Source organism: Xyrauchen texanus, chromosome 50 (genome assembly GCF_025860055.1).
Source record: "Xyrauchen texanus isolate HMW12.3.18 chromosome 50, RBS_HiC_50CHRs, whole genome shotgun sequence".
Lineage (NCBI taxonomy): Eukaryota > Metazoa > Chordata > Actinopteri > Cypriniformes > Catostomidae > Xyrauchen > Xyrauchen texanus.
Window position 1 is genome coordinate 10,447,326 of NC_068325.1, and position 22,350 is coordinate 10,469,675.

Below are 22,350 nucleotides of genomic sequence, written 5' to 3' on the forward strand. Positions count from 1 at the left end.
TAGTATGTTGCACTGTTGAAGAAATCAACTTGCTAGTCACGACTGCTTCCCGAAACTGTATTGTCGCAAATTGGTTGTTCAGCCACGTTGGTTAATGATGTCACATGTGGTGGAGTAAAACTACTTTTAATGAATCTGTTTGCGATCGAATTAATGCTAGATGTTTTGCTATAAATTACGGACATGTCATCTGAGGACTCTCTCATATTTTTCTCAGTTATTTGCTTTATTTCCAGATTCAATCATAGGCTCGTTCTTACACACTAGAGCACGTTCACACATGCGCTCTCTTCAAATACGGTGCTTTAAATCTATTGACAAACTAAAAGACATAAAGGACATTTGTATGTCTTCTAAATAAAAGATACTGATTGTACTGAATGTCATCTTGCTTATTTGGCTCAAGATAATAATTTATTAAGCACACATGTTATAATAACAAGAAACTCTGCTTCTAACCACAGGTCGAGAGCTGTCGTTCCAACCACACAACTCTGCGATGCTGTTTGCGAATGTTCGTTGGAACGATGGTTTCGGGAAACACCGACTCGTTGAACTATGATGATAACGACGGAACTTGCGACCATAGTGTGCTAACGATGCTTTTGGGAAACGCACCCTGGTTCGGCTTAGTAGATGCCGCCAAGGCAAGTTCAAAACAAAGCGCGCGTGCTGTACTGTGATTGGTGGCTCATTTGACCAGTTACGTATTTATCCACTCATAAATAAAAAGGAACGACTGATTTTGAAAATGTAGTAGAGTAAAAAGTAAGATATTTGATTTTGAAATGTAGTGGAGTTAAAGTAAAAGTCTCCCCAAATTTAAATACTTCAGTAAAGTACAGATATGCAAAAAAGCTACTTAAGTACAGTAACGAATTACATTTACTTTGTTACTGTCCACCACTGCATCTGGTTCGGTTTGAAACGTTTCGGGCATTATCAGCTACTGAAAAACATTCATTTTCTAGTAGTTTTTAAGCCACATGTAGTTGATATAACACCCTCTAACAGCCTCTGCTGCTCACCATCACCAGTAAGCAGAAGGGTAGAGCATCCAAGAGGAAGACTCTGGCTGTAATGGCGGAATCCATGGAGAAGTCAGGAAAAGATGTATTCTATGAAATAGAGAGTAGGTCTCCAGGCTTAACAGTACTACCCATACAGCCAAGTTACAAACAGCTGTGGTAAACAAAATGCACTTTCTTGTATGGGTGATGGAAGACATAAGAAAAATACATGTGCTCAGCACTAAATATAGGTCTAAATGTGTTTTGTGATCTTTTTGTGATAGGATTACAAAAAACACATATGGATGTGACCATGTTGCTTTTTAGGTGTGAACACTATCCGTCCTGTATGCATCCCAGCAGTAGTGTAGTGTCACCTCTCACCTGTCAATCAACCGCTGTGCTAAAACAAAAGTTATCAGATCAATGTGCGCCACCCACATAGATTTTGAGTTTGCTCACCATATCAAGTGTTTAGATGCTCTATACAATATGGAATAGCCTTTCTATGGACACCCCCTCTACTTGGGTCCCCCTCAAGCCCTGGCCCAGGACAAAAGGTCCTGATTGTACCCCCTTTTCAGAGTCATTGACCACTCCTAAAGCTTTCGGATGCAGCCCTGAACTGGGTGTGTCAGATAAGAGAGGCATCCAAAATGTGTCATACTGGTGTATTCCAGGATGAGGACCACTGCCTTATGAGAAACATTGCCGAAGGGAATATTATTATATATATATTTTTTTTAAAACAACTTTATACATTATGGTTTTTCCATGTAAATGTAATCTGGGATAGTTTGGGCTATACATTTAAAGGGGAGTTAAAAAATTCAGACCTAAAATGTAGTTGTTTTTATAAACCAAGCAAAATGTCAACTGAATCTTCTGAATCTTCATATCATCAATTGTTGTTGATTGATGTTCATATTAAAGTTAAAGTATACTTTATTGTCCCTCGAAGAGAAATTTGTTTTGGACTTCATGTTGCTGCATTGACAGAATAAGAAAAAAACACGTCACAAAAGCATCAAACATTACCACATAGACACACAAATACTACATATAATATAATACAAATATTAACATATCAACAAGCTAAACTATTGAACATTAGCACAGATACAGGTGCAAAGGAATTCTTATATGTGTTTAATTTGCTAAATGGAACTCTAAATCTTCTCCAGGAGGGAAGCAATTCATACTGTGAATACAAAAAATGAATTTGATCACATAAGATCTTCTACACCTGATTAAGAATGCATTGCTCATATAAACCCTGAAGATTAAGATGTTCTTCCTGCCCAACAATTTTCATTGCTGTCATTACCAGGTGCACCCATTTAGATTTGAGTTGTATAGTCTGCATAATAAAATACAATCTCTGGTGCAGACGGGTGCAAACCAATTCAATGTGTGTATCCCAAGTAAATGAACTAGCTATATAAACGCCCAATTACATATAAGTCTGTGTTTGAATAATGTGCTGGTCATGTATAACCACTTGACAATGGTCACCTATACATTTTGGATCAAAGACAATCTCCTCAGTTTTCTTTGTGTTCATTATTAACTTAATGTTATCACACCAGTCAACAAACCAGATTATTTCTGACTGGTAGATAGTGCTAATATTGTCCTGTGCATAAAGTAAACATAAAATAGCTGTCATCTGAATATTTCTACATTTTGTTTTGTGAATGCTTACTTGAGTACTCCTTTCTAAAATAAAAATACAAATAATATTAAAATGTTCAGAACAAACCTCTGGACTGTTTCATGTCATCTGATTAAAACACCATCACTGGACTTGTCATGTGGAACACTTGGTGGTGCAGTTGCTCCATAAAATAAGTGATTACCAATGAGTAGCAATGAAAATAAGCTATGTTTGCTGTAAAAGTTAATTTAATTTACAAACATTTACAAATGAAGTCAAAGACCTGAAGTTTAACATTTTAGTGTTTACCAAACGCCAACTGTAAGATCCAGTAAACTGCATTCTGCTTTTCTGGTTAAAAACATTTATTTAGTGTGAGATAATGAGGTTCATTTAGGACACGGATACAAGTTTTATTTATTTTTGTAACCCCTTAACGGGTCTGTTTTTTTGTAGGTTTACACATAAAACGTAAAAGTCTATGGATAGATAAATAAATAGTCATATGTAATATTGTTTGAAAGCATGGAATCTGATTTTTTCACATACATTTTGCATTTATGTTACATAAGTTTAGCACACTCAAATGTTTAAGTAACCACAGTTACAAAACTATTTCTGTGTTTATCAGCTCAATTCTAAAAGACATATTTTGCAATGGCAGTGACAAACACATTTTGCAATGGCAGTACTGTTGCAATGTTTGAAAGCTTGAAAATATTATACAATTTCCTCCTTATGTCTCTTTCTGTCTGTTTCTTTGCAACAATGGCCCATCGATCAGATTAATTTAATAAATAATTTTAAAAAATCATGGCCTACATGAGGCAGTGCAAAAGATCTAACAAGAGAAAGCTGCAGAAGACAGAAAACATTTTGGAAACTGCCCTTTGCTGCTTGCTGTTTTTAGGTTGTAAAGAAAATCTTGTTGTTTTTACAAAATAAATTTGGCAGCTGTGGTTGCCAGAATAATTATGTAAAAAATACAGTTTAAATGTAAACCACTTTACAGAACAACCTGTATATTTTACAATTTAAAATGGTTGTAATTTACACATTGGCACTGTATCAAAAAATCATAAACATACCCTTTGAAACTGTAAAAATATGTTGTTTACTTTCTAAGGTATTTGTTAATCACCATAGTAATTACAGAAGGTCAAATGATGACATAAAGTTCATCAGTAGTGGCTCTTCCAGGAGCAATGACCAATAAACGTATAGAGTTTGTGCTCAGTATCTCAGTATCACTCACACAAACACTAAACACCATCATGTAACACATGTGAGATTTAAATAATGCAGTAAACATTAACTAAATAACATCAAATATAACACAGCACACCCCAGTGTACATAACTGATATAAAAAATATGATGAAACATAATATAATGAAATGTAATGGGTCACGCAGGGAATTGTGGGACCGCCCGATTACGTTTTTTTACTGTAATTTTAACAATAATTTACATGTACTCTCCTGCCTCCGGCGGCAGGCGGGGGTGATGATCACACGGTGCGTGCCGCCATGCTTGTCTCGTGACTCGAGTCTGAGGCCAGTGCTGAAGCGGTCTCATATGTATCAACCCCAGCTGCGCGACCACCGCAGAGGATATCATATGCCCCAGGAGCTTGGAAAGGTTTTAAAGGGACCGCCGTGCCTGGCCTGACTGCACGCGCTCGTTGGTGATGCGGGCTGAAATTGAGACTGAGTATAACTCCATGCCGAGAAAAGAGATGCTCTGAACCGGGGCGAGCTTGCTCTTTTCCCAGTTGACCTGAAGCCCCAAACGGCTGAGGTGCCTGAGCACCTGGTCTCTGTGAGTGCATAGTAACTCTCAGGAGTGGGCCAGAATGAGCCAATTGAGTATCGCGAATGCCGGAGCAGGGCAAGGGCTGCCTCTGCGATTTTCGTGAAGACGCAGAGGACAGAGACATGCCGAAGGGAGGACTTCGTACTGATACACCTGGCCATCGAACGCGAACCGTGGGAAGGGTTGGTGTCGAGGCAGAATTGAGGCGTGGAAGTACAGCGTCCTTCAGGTCTACCGCTGCGAACCAATCTAGATGATGAGCGCAAGTTTAAATGTGTTTTTGCGTGAGCATTTTGAACGGGAGTTTAAGCGAGCCAGTTGAAAAACTCACAGGTCCAAGATCGGTCGTAAGCCGCCGGCTTCCTTGGGTACGATGAAGTAAGGGCTGTAGGGACCCTTCTTAATCTCAGTTGGAGGGACAGGCTCTATCGGCGTCTTTGAGTAAGAGGCGATTTCCACACGCAGGGATTTGGCGTATTTGCCGTGTACTGCGTTAAAGCGGACGCCCACGAAGGGGGCGGAGGCCTGGCAAACTGAATTGCGTAATCGAGTCAGATGGTCCTGGCCAGCCAGCATTACGGATTGGGAAGTGAAAGACACGCATCCCAGGGGACGATTACATTTGACGTACCCAGCGGAGCAGCGGGGCGGAGCAGGTAGTACGGTGTCGGGAGGCTCTAGTGCTGAGAAAAGACTCGAAGCACTTACCTTGCTCCGCACACCCAGCAGTGGGCGGGTTAGTGACTGAGGAGGAGGTCCTATAGCGGCGTCCTCTGGACTCTTCATAACCGGCCGGCCGGGGAACAGTCATGGGGCTGAGGGCGGAGGGTCTGCGTCCAGTGTGCCGGGACTGTTGAGGTGTGGCGGCAGAGTGCTGTGAGAACGGCATTTGCGGGCCAGGTGACCCAGAAAGAGGAAATTGCTCTATTAGTGAAAAACGTGCCAAAAATACCTGGCCCTCCACTGGGGGACGGAGTGGTCTGTTTACCAACTCCGGAGCAAACGTCTCGATCTCTGGGTCGTCCGTCTCTGGAGCGCTTGGGAGCCTTCCGGGTCCTCGAAGGGGTCCGTGAGATGGGGGGGGGCGTGCGCTTCCTGCGGGGTGCTCGACTCTGTTGCTGAGATCTGGGCCCACTCTTGGTTGAGGCGGAGCAGCACATTTTATTTTTTTTTAAGCCGCAGGAGGATGCCCTCGTGAGCAGACGGGGCATGGCCCATGGTGGCAGGTTTGTGAAATGGCCTCCGTCTGCTTCTTCACTGCTGAGGACTGCTGGGCGGAGTCGTCAACGGTGCCGCCGAATGGACGTAGCTGGGAGATGGGGGTGTTCGAGAAGGAGCCTGTATTTCGACCAGGTCCAGTCCATAGATTGCGTTCTGGACCACGGGGTTGGCCATGGCGATGTTGTCATCTAATTCCTGGAGCTCAAGGGACCGGCAGGCCGGCCGCAAGCGGGCCGCACTCATCCCGATCTCGGACGGAAGCAAGCAAGCGTGCGGGGAGGCGGGTGGTTCGGAGGATTTACCCAGCGAACGCAGCCCGTCATTATCCCCAAATCGCCTCCATTGCCCGCGGCACCTGCCTCAATCCCGTAGGAAGGAGGCAAGACGCGGGGGACGGCTGAAGTGGCTCTCTCTCATTACAAAAGAAAGCTAAGACCGCAATGCTGCCACGGCTATGTTCTCGCACTGAGAACATAAACCATTGAGAGAAATCGCTCATCCCGAGCTCGGACGGAAGCCAGCAAGCGTGCGGGGAGGCGGGTGGTTCGAGGGGTTTACCCGGCGAACAGAGCCCGTCATCGCCTGCGGCACCTGCCTCAATCCCGTAGGAAAGAGTCGAGACGCGGAGGCGGCTGAAGTGGCTTTCTCTCATGACAAAAGAAAGCCGTGACCGCAATGCTGTCATGTCTATGTTCTCACACTGAGAACATAGACCATTCATAAAACGCTGCCTGCATGTAATCGCAGCCCAGGCACGCAAGGCAGCTTATATGACCGTCAGAGGGGGGGAGAAATCAACCGCATCCAGAAACTACACAGAGGCGGAAACACGTCTTTAAAAAGACGCGTCCTGAAAAGGACGTTCAACGCCAGCTGTGTATTTGCTCTTTTAGAGAAAATAACACTTTTAACTGCGCTGTTGAAGCGCCCAGGGGCAAACTTCACTGCATGACCATCTGCTCCGAAGAAAATTTCTGAATGAACTCATAGTATTTCCTCGCCTTTATACCCGTATGTCCGGGGCGGGTATTGCAAATACTGTCTGCCAACTTCTCATTGGCCTTTTTTCATAGATCAGAGGCATATTCGGCGCTCAAGAGAGACCCCTAGTGTTGCTTCTCCGACACAACGTCGAGAGAGCGACAGACGGGGAACTACTGTATTGTCTTTTAAAATATATTAAAACATTTTACTGTATATTTTACAGTTAATATTTGTTAATCAATTAACATTTTATTTCTGAAAAATGTTTACAGTATTTTACTGTTAAAATGTGTGACTCAAGAAACTGTACTTCTCTTTAAAGGAGCTATCTCTTAGTTTGTCCCAATAACATGTGAATTGCAGCTTTGGGTATGATTTGTTTTTCTAAAGGAACTGTTATCTATGGAGTGGTGGTGGCGTAGAGGGCTAAAGCACATAACTGTTAATCAGAAGGTCGCTGGTTCGATCCCCACAGCCACCACCATTGTGTCAGCAAGGCACTTAACTCCAGGTTGCTCTGGGGGGATTGTCCCTGTAATAAGTGCACTGTAAGTCGCTTTGGATAAAAGCGTCTGCCAAATGCATAAATGTAAATGTAAATGTTATCTTTGTACAGAGAGGTTCTGCTGTAAGTGAGTCATCTTTCTGACTTTGGTAAATGATTAACTTGTTGATCCCCAAGCAGAATAAAGTTTCAGAGACAAAGATTAAAAAAGTTACAGTCATTTATGAAGTGAGCTCAAACGTTCAATAATGAAAGTTACTATAAAACTCCTCGGCTTTGCCTTTTTGGTTTTATCCTTTACAATTGTACAATCTCAAGGTAAGTTTACTGCTCATCTTCTTTACTTTTTTTATTTAGTTATTTATTTAAATGTCATTTATATTATATTTCATTGATATACACATTTTACTTTTCTTCATGCATGCATTGTTTGTGCTTTTAAGAATGTCTTCAAAAGGACATTAAATATGAAAACATAGAATGATTAAAGAAAAATCCCTACAATAATAATGAAATAGTGAAAATGAACTGCCAGAAAGACTCATATCATTAACCTTATAAAAGCTTTTATTTTATATGGAGAGGTTCCCCTGATTGAGTCTGCCATGTTTGAATCACATGACCACGCAAATACTATTCGCTTAATCTCAGTAGCAGCACAGATATTAAGCACTTTCACTCATGGATTATGATTATAACCATGACTGACTGTGAAGAATTTCTGCAATGGCATCAGTAATGCATTTGAATGATGCTGCATCCACACCACTAAGTGTAACTCCAAGATGACATACATACACACACACACACACACACAAAATAAAAACATTTCAGAATGCACGTTTAAGTGTTTTTAAGGCAGAAAAGGGGTTTCTGTTATTTAAGGCAACATTTTCATAGTTGTACAGAGTAGGTAAAACTACGGACATTTTATTTTTACTGCTGTAAAACTATGTTGTGTATTTTACTCACAATATTTAATTGTTTTTTATGTTGTGCTTGGAAATAGAATATTTGTCTCTCAGAGGCAACTGGATTAAATTGGCATCATTTACAAGTCAATTTTGTTTCTTAATGTTTTTGAGAGTATAATGGCACACCTTAACTATTTACAAAATGTTAATAAATGTATTTATAATTAATGTGTTGTTTATAATAAAGAGGATGTCTAGCAGTTTGAGGGGTTTGATTTCCTCCATACAGAGATTTATACTTGAATGTTCTCTGTAGAATTCAAATGGGTCATATAAGTTTTACTGTCACAGATTATAAGTTATAAGAGGCAAGAATACAATTAAATTCACATCACCAGCAGCTCAGAGTCACCCGACATTAATAGAATTGTCAATGCAGGAAAAACCCTGAAAAGGTAAACCGCCAAAGTGGCTGGTAAGAGTGACAGAGTAACCCCCACTGCCGATTTTTACCCACATTTGACAGGTTGGCAGGTGCTCATTTCAAACCCTGGTTGTGCGGTTGTTTAAAGTGTTTTGGGATCATTTCACTGATGAAACAATGAAAAAAATGTTCAGTAAATGTCAGTATAAAACTCTTGACAACATGAGTTGTGGAAAATTGTATTTGATCAAGGAGCTTTTTGATAGCTTTATACAATGAATATGATTAAAGAAGCGACAGGTCTATCCCTCACAATTTTGTTTTCATTTATGTCAAAAATCAAAGATGGGACTGCTGTGAATAAGGTCTTATAAGCATTCAGTCTTTTATGATTCCACACAACTTCCCCACATTTTCGTAAAAATCTTGGCCATTGACTAGAAGACTAGAGGACTAGATGTTCAAACTAGTTGTCATTAAATAGCTACAATCTTCAGCTTTGAGATGATATATAATATTTAATTGACAGTTGAGAACATATTTTGACCATTATTTGTTTATCATTCATCTTATATTGCATATTTTGATCTGGACATATGAGACTTAATATTGGTACCCAAGATGGATGATGGAATTTGCCGCTGCATCGGCGAGCGTTCCGGTGTCTGACGCGGAAGACTAGAATGGACTGCCACCTTCGGGTTGACGTTCAGATGGCCAACATGCTTGCACGGGTTGCCGTCAGCGTGGTATTGGACTGGAACCCTCCACCCTCCCCGCAGCCTTCACGGCTAGACGATTGGTTCCTTGGGTCCGGGCACCGCTCACAGCCATCATGAGCTGACGAGGTCGTGGAGGACACCTTTCACTGCCTGCAACCGACCTCCTCGCTCATCTGCTCACACTACCCTTGACGGCGGGGCGGCCCACGGGTACTCGGAGGTCCCCCAGGTGGACAGAGTGGTTGCGAACCACCTGTGTCACGAGAATGCTGCCTCCTGGCTGGATTGCCCGGTGCTCCCCTCCAAGGCCTGTAGGATGACGTTGTCACTGATCGCCAAAGCCTACAGCGCCACCGGACAGGCAGCCTTCACCCTGCATCCCATAGCCCTCCTGCAGGTTCACCAGGCCAAGACTCAAAGATTTGCACTTGGGTAGTCCTGACCCCGACATGTTGCATGAACTGCGCTCTGCGACCGACCTCACCCTCCGGGCCATGAAGGTCACAGCGTGGACACTAGGGCAGGCGATGGCCACCCTCGTGGTCCAGGAACATTACCTATGGCTGAACCTGGTCGAGATGCGTGGGGTAGACAAAGCCCGCTTTCTCAATGCCCCCGTCTCCCAGCTCGGTCTATTCGGCGACACTGTCAATGACTTCGCCCAGCAGTTCTCGGCGGTGAAGAAACAGGAGGCCATTTCCCACATCATGCCCCGCCGGCATTCCAGCGCGGTCCGTGCACCGTCTGCTCCCCCTGCAGCTTCCAAATGCCAGGCAGCTCCGCCTCAAACTGGGCCCAGCTCTCAGCCCCTGCGCCACGTGCCCCACAGGAAGCACATAACCCCAATCTCCCAAACGTCCTCGAGGACACGGAAGGCTCCCAAGCATTCCTGAGATGGACGACAGACATTTGCTCCGGAGATGATAAGCAGACCACTCCGTCCCCCGGTGGAGGGTCGGGAGGAGAATACTTGTTTGAAATTATTTCCTTTGCCACACCTCCTTCATTTCCTGGGTTATCTGGCACGCAAATGCCGCTCTTATGGCAACCCATTGCCACACTCCAGCAGTCCCGGCACCCTGGACGCAGACCATGTGCCTCCGAACCCACAACTTCTGCACCCTGGCTGGCCGGTAATGACGACTCTAGTGAACACCTACACGAACACGCCCCCTACCGGGTGTGCGGAGCAAGATAAGTGCTTCGAGTCTTCTCTCAGCACCAAAGCCTCGGGACGCTTTTAGGCATCCCGACGCCACACTGCCTACTCTGCCCCGCAGCGAAGCCTAGCCAGGTATGTCAAAAATAATCATCCCCTTAGTGCCCCTCGCATGGAGCTTGGACACGCGGCTCTCACTTCCCAACCCGTCGCACTGACTGGCCAGGACCATCCGACTCGGCTACGCGATTCAGTTCGCCAGGCCCCCGCCCACTTTCGCCAGTGTCCGCTTTACCTAGGTGCACGGCAAAGATGCCAACACCCTACGTGCGGAGATCGCAACCCTTTTACTCAAAGACGCGATAGAGCCTGTCCCTCCAGCCGAGATGAAGAAGGGTTTATACAGCCCTTACTACATCATTACCAAGAAAGGCAGCGGCTTACAACCGATCTTGGACTTGCGAGTTTACAACTGAGCCTTGCACAAACTTCCATTCAAAATCCTCAAGCAAAGACACATTCAAACTTGCGTCCGGCATCAAGATTGGTTCGTAACGTTATACCTGAAGGACGAGTACTTCCACGTCTCTATCTTGCCAGGCGTATCAGTTCAATGTTTAATATGACATTTAATGTTTCTCACTTTTGTTAATACAAGCCAGCAGTTCAAGAATTTGATGGTTTGTGTGTGCTTTTTATTCTTTTCCCAAGTTTCATTACTGCTCCTCTGAACCTAGATACTGATCCAGTGTACCTTAACACTAAGGTGACACGTGTTACACAATGGAATTATGTGCAACAATTTGTGGTTGTCATGATTCACTGTTGTCTGGCCTGTGTTTCTGCACCTAGATCCAGCTCTCATGACTTCTTCCCAATGTTACAGTGGTCTTCGTTTGTGTTTAAAGACATGGGGATCTTCCAACGCTGCAGTTAAACATTTATCTGACATATAAACATCTTTCACACAAAAACTGAAACAAAATGATGCACTATGTTACTACACAAGAAATTATTAATTGTAGCTTATTCACATTGCTGAGTATTTTAAACCGTATTCTCTGGGGCGACATATCTCGTTGTCCTACCCACTTTAGACACAGCGTATGGGTAATCAGTAATAGATGACACAAATTTATGAACAATAAACAATAAATTTGTTAAATTTGTACATTAATCATGAACAAGAATAATCCTTTTTTCAAAGGACGACTTTGGTGTTTGACGAACTTTACGTTTCATGAAGAGATAAAATTCACAGCATCTAAAATGCCACATGAAGCTGCTGTCGAGCTGGTGGAAGAGTGCTACAAAGATGCCATATTAACATTAAAATACTTATGTTATAAAACTAAACAATTTACTATATCAACTGGGAAAATTCTTAACACAGTGGACTCTGATATATAAATAATACTTTATAAAACCTTTTAGATGCTATACATTTTAATGCAGAACTGTTTTATTTTTCTTTAAAAATCACATTATATAAGTGTGTCTTCATTCTTTGTTTGCACTCTAATTGTAAATAATCTGTATTTCAGTTGCTTATTTAGAATTAAATGTATAAATATTCCTAGTTTTCACTTAATTCAAATTACATTCTAGGATTATTTACCAGGAATAGTTTTGGCATTTAAAAAATGTATTTGAATTATGATTTATTAGCTAATGTTTTAAGTCCAAATTATTTTGTCCCTAAAAGACAGACATAAAGACATTCCATTCTGTTATTATTTTCAATGCTTGACCTCTTCTTAACCTAGTATTGGTTCATTTTGTTTTGAACAGAAGTAACTTGTCAGATTAAGACAACCAGTTATGGAATAGAAAGTACTGAACCAGAGGGAAAAACAATTTTCAGAGCTGGAGAAAAAGTAAAAATTACTTGCTCTGAAAAATACTGGATATTTGGCATAAAAGAAACCACAAAATCATTTACATGCCGAGATAATGGGAAATGGGATGATGAGCCTACTTGTGTGGGTAAGCTTGCAGAGAATCACTTCTTGACTTGGTGCTGAATTCATTGTATATTATTAAATGTGTGTATCTTAAAATATGTGAATCTTGTTTCAGATATTAGATGTGAAGTTCCACGTGACAGGCGCGTTTATGATCCACAATATTACTTTAGAGACTCAAAATTGGATGCAGAAATATTTTACTATTGTAATTCTGGATATAATAAAATGGCACAGAAGGCCAAATGTACACGAGACGGCTGGAAACCAGATCCACTGTGTGCTGGTATGTTCTTCTATAAAGCGTAACAATCTGTGGTCCTGATACATAATTTACATGAATTCTGTGATTAATTAGTATGATGGATGTTTTCCAGCATTTAAGTGTGAAGCACCAAAAATCCCAAATGCAAAGATTGAGGGAGGTCAGAGACAAAACTACGAAGTCAATTCAAGAATAGGATATAAATGTAACTCTGGATTTGAACCAGAGAAGCGTGTAGAAATCACCTGTACTTCACAGGGCCAATGGACAGGCATACAGCACTGCACTGGCAAGTTACAGTTTGTTGACAAGTACATTTAATGCCATTATCCAATCAAAAAATTATATTTAATATACTTCCCATTGATAACTCAATGGGAAGTATTTAACAAAGTAATTTAAAAGTTTAAATTACTTTGTTAATACAGATTTTTATGTTTTTTCACCACAGCAAAGGAAGTATCTTGCAATTTTCCATCCTTGAAAAACGGGTTCACATACACAGCCATAAATGAGGGAAAAATCTACTACTCATGTGATAGAGGTTATAAACCATTCAGTGGCAACTGGTGGGAATCAGTGACATGCAATGAGTCTAATGAGCCACAGTGTATCAGTGAGTGTGTTTTATTTAAGTCTGTCTCAGGTGTAAGACAAAAGACTAGTTTACTAGTTTAATAACTTGTCATTGCTTTTTTCAGGGGAGGAAGAATGTGGTGCTTTCCCAAGTGTTGTACATGGAAAAATGAAGCAAACAAAAGGAACCTTTCTTAATGGAGAATCTGCAGAATTTGAATGCGATCCAGGCTTTAAATCAACACATAGCTCGATTAAATGTGTCATGGGTAAATGGGAGACAGCAACCTGTGAGGGTGAGCCTCTTGAACTCTTATTACATGACTATGAGTAACAATGAAGACACAAACACAGTGGGCCGGAAAAGTAATCTATATACTTACATATCTATTACCATCTGCAAAGGCGACACAGGAGCTGCACCTGAAGCAGCATGTATGCTTTTAAATTGAATATTTACACACATTATTTAGTGTTTCACAAAGGTGGCATAAATGCATGTACACATAAATAGCAATATACACTCACCTAAAGGATTATTAGGAACACCTGTTCAATTTCTCATTAATGCAATTATCTAATCAACCAATCACATGGCAGTTGCTTCAATGCATTTAGGGGTGTGGTCCTGGTCAAGACAATCTCCTGAACTCCAAACTGAATGTCAGAATGGGAAAGAAAGGTGATTTAAGCAATTTTGAGCATGGCATGGTTGTTGGTGCCAGACGGGCCGGTCTGAGTATTTCACAATCTGCTCAGTTACTGGGATTTTCACGCACAACCATTTCTAGGGTTTACAAAGAATGGTGTGAAAGGGAAAAACATCCAGTATCACGGCAGTCCTGTGGGCGAAAATGCCTTGTTGATGCTAGAGGTCAGAGGAGAATGGGCCGACTGATTCAATCTGATAGAAGAGCAACTTTGCCTGAAATAACCACTCGTTACAACCGAGGTATGCAGCAAAGCATTTGTGAAGCCACAACACGCACAACCTTGAGGCGGATGGGCTACAACAGCAGAAGACCCCACTGGGTACCACTCATCTCCACTACAAATAGGAAAAAGAGGCTACAATTTGCAAGAGCTCACCAAAATTGGACAGTTGAAGACTGGAAAAATGTTGCCTGGTCTGATGAGTCTCGATTTCTGTTGAGACATTCAGATGGTAGAGTCAGAATTTGGCGTAAACAGAATGAGAACATGGATCCATCATGCCTTGTTACCACTGTGCAGGCTGGTGGTGGTGGTGTAATGGTGTGGGGATGTTTTCTTGGCACACTTTAGGCCCCTTAGTGCCAATTGGGCATCGTTTAAATGCCACGGCCTACCTGAGCATTGTTTCTGACCATGTCCATCCCTTTATGGCCACCATGTACTCATCCTCTGATTGCTACTTCCAGCAGGATAATGCACCATGTCACAAAGCTCGAATCATTTCAAATTGGTTTCTTGAACATGACAATGAGTTCACTGTACTAAAATGGCCCCCACAGTCACCAGATCTCAACCCAATAGAGCATCTTTGGGATGTGGTGGAACGGGAGCTTCGTGCCCTGGATGTGCATCCCACAAATCTCCATCAACTGCAAGATGCTATCCTATCAATATGGGCCAACATTTCTAAAGAATGCTTTCAGCACCTTGTTGAATCAATGCCACGTAGAATTAAGGCAGTTCTGAAGGCGAAAGGGGGTCAAACACAGTATTAGTATGGTGTTCCTAATAATCCATTAGGTGAGTGTATATATATATTACTATTGTCCAATTTTTTGTTGTTTTGATTTGTAATATATTTCTTTTTCCAGAGGATGTGCATTGTGACATTCCTCCAAAAGTGGAAAATTCAGTCATGATTTCTGACCCTCAGAAATTTTATCCTGAAGGATCTTCTGTAACATACAAATGTCGAAACTTATTCACAATGAGGGGGAATCGGGAAGTTTTTTGCCACAACGAATATTGGGGAGAAACACCAAAATGTGAAGGTGAGTTTTGATTGGTGATCGTAACTACAGTATGTTTTAAAGACCCATTCAGAATGCATTGCCATTATAACGCATTAAAACCACAACAAGAGGAGATACAGAACAATACAAATGTGAGGAGGTGCTAAGTTTTCATCTCTTGTTTACTTTCTCACCAAAATTTTATATTTCAACTGTGATCACAGAAAACATACAATCAAAATGTAAATGTATTGATTATTTACTGCATAAGAAAACATTATTTGACTCTACAAAATGACATTATTATATTATTTTATTATTAAACATTCTTGTTACACATTTAGTAACAATTTTGCTTATTTTTACCATAATTGAGGCTCTCGAAAGAAGCCCCTGGTGTCACTACAATCGACACAATGTCTCGTTCCCTCCATCAGGGAACGGGGTTACAATAGTAACCTAAACGTTCTCCTCTCTGATTTCTCTCTTCTTTTGTTGCCTCTTACTGGCAGCTTTCTGTTCAAAACCTCTTCGGAGAGTAAACAATGCCATGCTGGTAGATGAAAACCAAGACAAAAGAAAATATTCACATGGAGATACAGTACGCTTTGAGTGTGTTGAGGGGTTTGAGTCGAGGGAGACAACTGCTAAATGTGATGTAAAAACCTGGATTTACCCGAAATGTATTAGTGAGTAAAACTGAAAAGCACCTTCTTTCTTTCTATCTTTCTTTCTTTCTTTCTTTCTTTCTTTCTTTCTTTCTTTCTTTCTTTCTTTCTTTTAAAAGGAAATGTTGGGCATGTCATACATACTGTACAGTCAAACAATCTATCTGGAAAAAAATCCTGTTAACTTTCATTGAACTTACATTGAACCAATTCTGTATTGTTCCTTTAGAAAAAGCTCATTGTTCCAGACCAACAAAGTACATGACGTTTGTGACACTGTTAAATGAGAAAAATGAGTACAACAACTTTGAAAATGTGTCATACAAGTGCAATAGTCCATATGATAAAATCCCAGAGGGTACTTGGATGTGTGAAGATAAAGAGTGGCATGGAGATTTTGTCTGCACAAGTGAGTCCCCTTTAAATCTTACAATCACATTTGCTTACACGATGGACAAAAATTGGTTGGACCCATGATGATTCAACCCCAACATTTTAGAGAATGTCATGATGTTTTCTTACCATTTAAAAACATTATATATACAGTACATATACTTTAAGTGTTCTTTGTGTCACAACATTCTTCTAGCTGCTTTTCATGATCTTCAGCAGTTCACTTGAAATGTTGAGAGGTCTGTATCACCTCATATACAGTGGCATGCAAAAGTTTGGGCACCCCTGATCAAAATTTCTGTTGCTGTGAATAGCTAAGCGAGCAAAAGTTGGCCTGATTTCCAAAAGGCATAAAGTTAAAGATGACACATTTCTTTAATATTTTAAGCAATTTTACTTTTTGTTATACATCTTTTACAGTTTCAAAATAACAAAGGAAAAGTGCCAGAAGCAAAAGTTTGGTCACCCTGCATGGTCAGTACTTAGTAACACCCCCTGGAAAGTATCCCAGCTTGTAAAAGCTATTTGTAGCCAGCTAAATAACTTCAGCTTGCACCTCTTGAAGTCATCCATTGTGGATTTTGAGTTGTGTTTAGGATCAATATCCTGTTGAAGCAATCCTCTTCATCTTCAGCTTTTTTATAGATGTTTGCATCCAGAATTTGCTGGTATTTAATTTAATCCATTCTTCCCTCTACCAGTGAAATGTTCCCCTGTGCCACTGGAATCAACACAAGCCCAAAGCCTGATCGATCCACCCCCGTGCTTAACAGTTGGAGAGGTGTACTTTTCATGAAATTCTGTTCCCTTTTTTTTCCAAACATACCTTTGCTCATTGTGGCCAAAAAGTTATATTTTAACTTCATCAGTCTGCAGGACTTGTTTCTAAATGCATCAGGCTTGTTTAGGTGTTAATTTGCAAAATTCTGACACTGAAATTTCTTGTGAGGACGGAGGAAAGGTTTTCTTCTCATGACTCTTCCATGAAGGTCATATTTGGGCAGGTGTCTCTGCACAGTAGAACAGTGCATCACTATTCCATTCTGCTAAATCTTCCTTAAGGTCTATTGCAGTCAAACAGGGGTTTTGATTTGCCTTTCTAGCAATTCTACGAGGAGTTCTCTCTGAATGTTTTCTTGGCCTCAACTTGAACTCCACCATTCCTGTTAACTGCCATTTCTTAATTACATTACAAACTGAGGAAACAGCTACCTGAAAACACTTTGCTATCTTATAGCCTTCTCCTGCTTTGTGGGCATCAATTATTTTAATTTTCAGAGTGCTAGACAGCTGCTTAGAGGAGCCCATGGCTGCTGATTGTTGGGACAAGGTTTGAGGATTCAGAGTATATGTAAATCTTTGAAATTCGCATCACCTGGCCTTTCCAAACAATGATTGTGACAAGCCATAGCCCTAACAAGCTAATTAAGGTCTGAGACCTTGGTAAAAGTCATCTGAGAGCTCAAATCTTTTTAGGTGTCTAAACTTTTGCACGGTGCTCCTTTCCTTTTTTTCACTCTAAAATTGTACAAAATAAAATTGCTGACGCAATTTGGGTCCGATCAGGGGAGGTCTGGCCATAGGGAGAACCGACGCGAAACAGGCAGAATGGGCTGCGATAATCTTAAATGAGCTGCCGCATTATGCAGAACGGACCTGAAAACGGAGCAAGAGGGATATATCACTCACAAGGTGGAAACATTTATGGAATAGCATCATGAAAAATGGTTATTTTATTTCTTTATGCACTGTACACAAAATAAACCCAGACACAATGCAATGCAGTGCGCAAGTGATAAAGGATAATCAATTCATCTGAGCACAAGCAGAGAGGTAGAAATAATCCACTTGCTGTAAAGTTGTATAAACACAACACTACAGCATATTTGAGAAAAGAAAGTTAAGTTGCATATTTGAGATACATTGGATCTCTTTAAGCAAGGTACTGTCTTTGTCATATTGCTGTAAAAGTCAATATTAAAAGTACTAAAAGAGCTATTAGTGTCACATTTGGGTTTTTTCGCAGATTTAATTGGTTTTATAGAGTTACTTAGTAATCTAATTACTTCCCAATGAAATAATCAGTAAAATAATCATATTTCAATTTTAGAGAAGTAATCAGTAGTGGATTACTTTTTTTAATGTAATTTACCCAACACTGCTATTGATTGAGTGAATTTGTGGGAGCGGAACAGAGGGAGATTTAAACTTACACATTAGTTTCATATTTATTCATATTTGTGGTTATTAACTCCACCATTGTAATGCCTGACCATAGTAATAATATAAAAATAACACTTGAAAATCTGATCATTAGTATTCTTAATTAAATATTGAATAACTATGAAAGAAATCCCCAAAATAAACATGAACACATTTGACAACATTAACACTTTTTTTATTATTTCTAAAAAACATTTTTCTTTTGGAGCAGAAAACAAGTGCACAGTATACATGGGAACTCCTTTAATACTGTTTTCAAAGCATCACAGGATGAACCTCAAGAAGGTGGTTGAAAGAAAAGTGTGCAGAGGTGTAATCAACATTGTCTGACAATGTCTGAGTTTTTGTTGGTTATTTATATATATATATATATATATATTATATTATTATTATTTTATTTTTTTTAATTATTATTATTATGGTTTTTTTTGTCATTGTTGTTTTTTAGTCACAACGTAATGCCCATAAATCTGTCTGTGGTATTTCAGGTTTGACAGCTTTGCTTTTATTATGATATGTGGAAAATAGTATTCATAAAATATTAGAGGTTATGTACAAACATTTAATTGGTATATATATATATATATATATATATATATATATATATATATATATATACTGTATATATGATGCTCATCAATGAGATTTAAAATGATAAACAATGTTCTGCAAAAAATGTAGATGATTTCAAAGTGAACAAATATTTTCTGTGGAAATTGTGAAACTGCTCAAAATGGATGAAAATATGTCTGTTACGTTCATTTGTTTAGGTGAAATCTGTCCACCGCCACCTCATCTTGAACATGGAGACTTTACTGTAGTTAGAAAGAATGGTGACGTAATTACACAGGTGTATTATATTTGCAAAAGAGACTATGTGCTAGACAAACAACAGCAATATTATACGTGTCAGAATGGGAGATGGGAGACCCCTCCAAAGTGTCTGGGTGAGTCGTCTGTTTCTAAATTATTCTCTTGAATCTCACTCTCATCAAGAACTATTTTACAATTTGTGTCTAATCAGATTGACTTTAACTGTCATAGAGCCCTGTGAAATTACACCTGACATTACTGAGAAGTACAATGTTCAACCCCCCCAATATAAGGTCTTTGTTAAACATGGTGACACTCGTAGACTTTATTGCAAGTCTGGATGGAATATTGGAGATTGGAGGAGATCTGAATATCTGGTCATGTCGTGTTCTAATGGAGAGATCAAATCTGACAAAACTTGTAAGTACATCTGAATGTGTATTTTTACACCCACATTAGTCAAGGTGTTTATATTTGTAGATCTGTTCAGCTCTTTATAACATCTGTGCAGATCTTTACCTGAAAGGCAAATATTTGTGATGATACACTGTGGCTTGTAATAAACACACAATGGAAATTGTTTTGCAATATTATTGTTCCCTAGCTAATTATTTTCCCTGCATGTGTCACTTACAGTCATCTTAAAATTGAATAAAAGTCATTTGAATCGATAAGAGCAAGTTCATATATATATTTCAGCTGAATGATGTATTTGAGACAGGCCTGGCTCCAGCTCTAAGATGTATGGTGGGCCAAACGACCCACCGGGTGGGCCGAACAGTTGGAGGGGTGGGTGTAGGTGTAGTTCTCAAGGTGGGCCAAGTTCATGATTGGGTGGGCCAGGCCCAAAAGGACAGTTCAGACTGTTGTTTGAAACTCCAGGATCATCTCCTCATTAAGTGTGTTTTGATTATATTGATTCAGTGTTCTGACTCCAGTTCAGTTAACAGCATCACTCACACTATCCGTGTCATTAACATTGTATTTTTTATTTTGTGCACTTATAATGTCATAAGTTCATTGACACAGCAAGTGTTCTTTTGATCCTTTTTTCAGGCAAGGCAAAAAGTGTTTTTGATTGAAAAGAAACTGGAGTGGAAACACTGAGGTAATGAAAGAATGATCTTCACAATGAATTTTAGAGAGTTCTTTTAGAGGCATTAAATTAATGATTGATGATGTTACATGTGATGATGCTGTTGACCAAATTTAATTTAAATGAATATCTGTGTGATTTCAGGAGATTTATTTTTAGCACTAAATTTTGATGAGATGAAGTCCTAGTTATTGATAAACACAAACACTGAACCTATACAAGTGTGTGTTCATGTTTTGGCATGTCAACTTAAGTAAAAATGTTGTTATATTTCTATCTGTAATTATGTATTCTGTCCTGTATTAAGATCTGAAGATCCCTCTGATGTATCCAGAGCATGAAGATGGACACAAACACACACACACACACACACACACGTGTGCAGACATATACAGGTGAAACTCGAAAAATTAGAATATCGTGCAAAAGTTCATTAATTTCAGTAATTCAACTTAAAAGGTGAAACTAATATATTATATAGACTCATTACAAGCAAAGTAAGATATTCCAAGCCTTTATTTGATATAATTTTGATCATTATGGCTTACAGCTTATGAAAACCCCAAATTCAGAATCTCAGAAAATTAGAATATTACATGAAATCAATAAAAAAAAGGATTTTAAATACAGAAATGTCGGCCCTCTGAAAAGTATAATCATGCATATGTACTCAGTACTTGGTTTGGGCCCCTTTTGCATTAATTACTGCCTCAATGCGGCGTGGCATGGATGCTATCAGCCTGTGGCACTGCTGAGGTGTTATGGAAGACCAAGATGCTTCAATAGCGGCCTTCAGCTCTTCTGCATTGTTTGGTCTCATGTCTCTCATCTTTCTCTTGGCAATGCCCCATAGATTCTCTATGGGGTTCAGGTCAGGCGAGTTTGCTGGCCAATCAAGCACAGTAATACCATGGTCATTGAACCAGGTTTTGGCACTTTTGGCAGTGTGGGCAGGTGCCAAGTCCTGCTGGAAAATGAAGTCAGCATCTCCATAAAGCTTGTCTGCTGAAGGAAGCATGAAGTGCTCTAAAATGTCCCGGTAGACGGCTGCGTTGACTCTGGACTTAATAAAGCACAGTGGACCAACACCAGCCGATGACATGGCTCCCCAAACCAACACAGACTGTGGAAACTTCACACTGGACTTCAAGCATCTTGGATTGTGTGCCTCTCCATTCTTCCTCCAGACTCTGGGACCTTGGTTTCCAAATGAGATGCAAAATTTGCTGTCATCAGAAAAGAGGACTTTGGACCACTGAGCAACAGACCAGTTCTTTTTTCTTTAGCCCAGGTAAGACGTTTGACATTTGAAGCCCATGTCCAGGACCCGTCTGTGTGTGGTGGCTCTTGATGCAGTAACTCCAGCCTCAGTCCACTCCTTGTGAAGCTCCCCACACATTTGAATGGCCTTTTCCTGACAATCCTCTCCAGGCTACGGTCATCCCTGCTGCTTGTGCACCTTTTTCTTCCACACTTTTCCCTTCCACTTAACTTTCTATTAATGTGCTTTGATACAGCACTTTGAGAACATCCAACTTCTTTTGCAATTACCTTTTGAGGCTTTCCCTCCTTGTGGAGGGTGTCAATGATGGTTTTCTGCACAACTGTCAGGTCAGCAGTCTTCCCCATGATTGTGAATTCAACTGAACCAGACTGAGAGACCATTTAAAGGCTCAGGAACCCTTTGCAGGTGTTTAGCTGATTTAGACCCCGAAGCCGCCGCCAGGCGCCGCCATTTGCGCCATTTAGAATTTCAGCCGCCGCCAGCCAATAATTTCGTAAGCCAAAATGAGCCGCCATCTGATAAATATTGGCTGAGCCGGCTAGAATTATTTGCATCAAATAATAATTCTATCACATAGAGACATACACACACGAAATATATAAACAATACACGAGATCTATTTTCCCACTGGATTCATAACAGCACAGTCTTGTGCTCGTTGCTATGATACACAGACTCACAGTGAATTGACGACCAATTAAAATTGCTCGT

General features: G+C 40.3%; 1 protein-coding gene across 1 annotated transcript in view; it reads left to right on the plus strand.

Annotated features, from left to right (window-relative positions):
- cfh (complement factor H) overlaps nucleotides 1-19,692 on the plus strand; it is a 148,230-nt gene extending 128,538 nt beyond the window's left edge. The window contains exons 14-16 of the mRNA XM_052123717.1: nucleotides 16,059-16,238; nucleotides 19,216-19,392; nucleotides 19,490-19,692. Of these exons, the coding sequence (XP_051979677.1) occupies nucleotides 16,059-16,238; nucleotides 19,216-19,392; nucleotides 19,490-19,692 (560 nt within the window). The remainder of the gene's footprint in view (nucleotides 1-16,058; nucleotides 16,239-19,215; nucleotides 19,393-19,489) is intronic.
- Nucleotides 19,693-22,350: the final 2,658 nt, after the last annotated feature.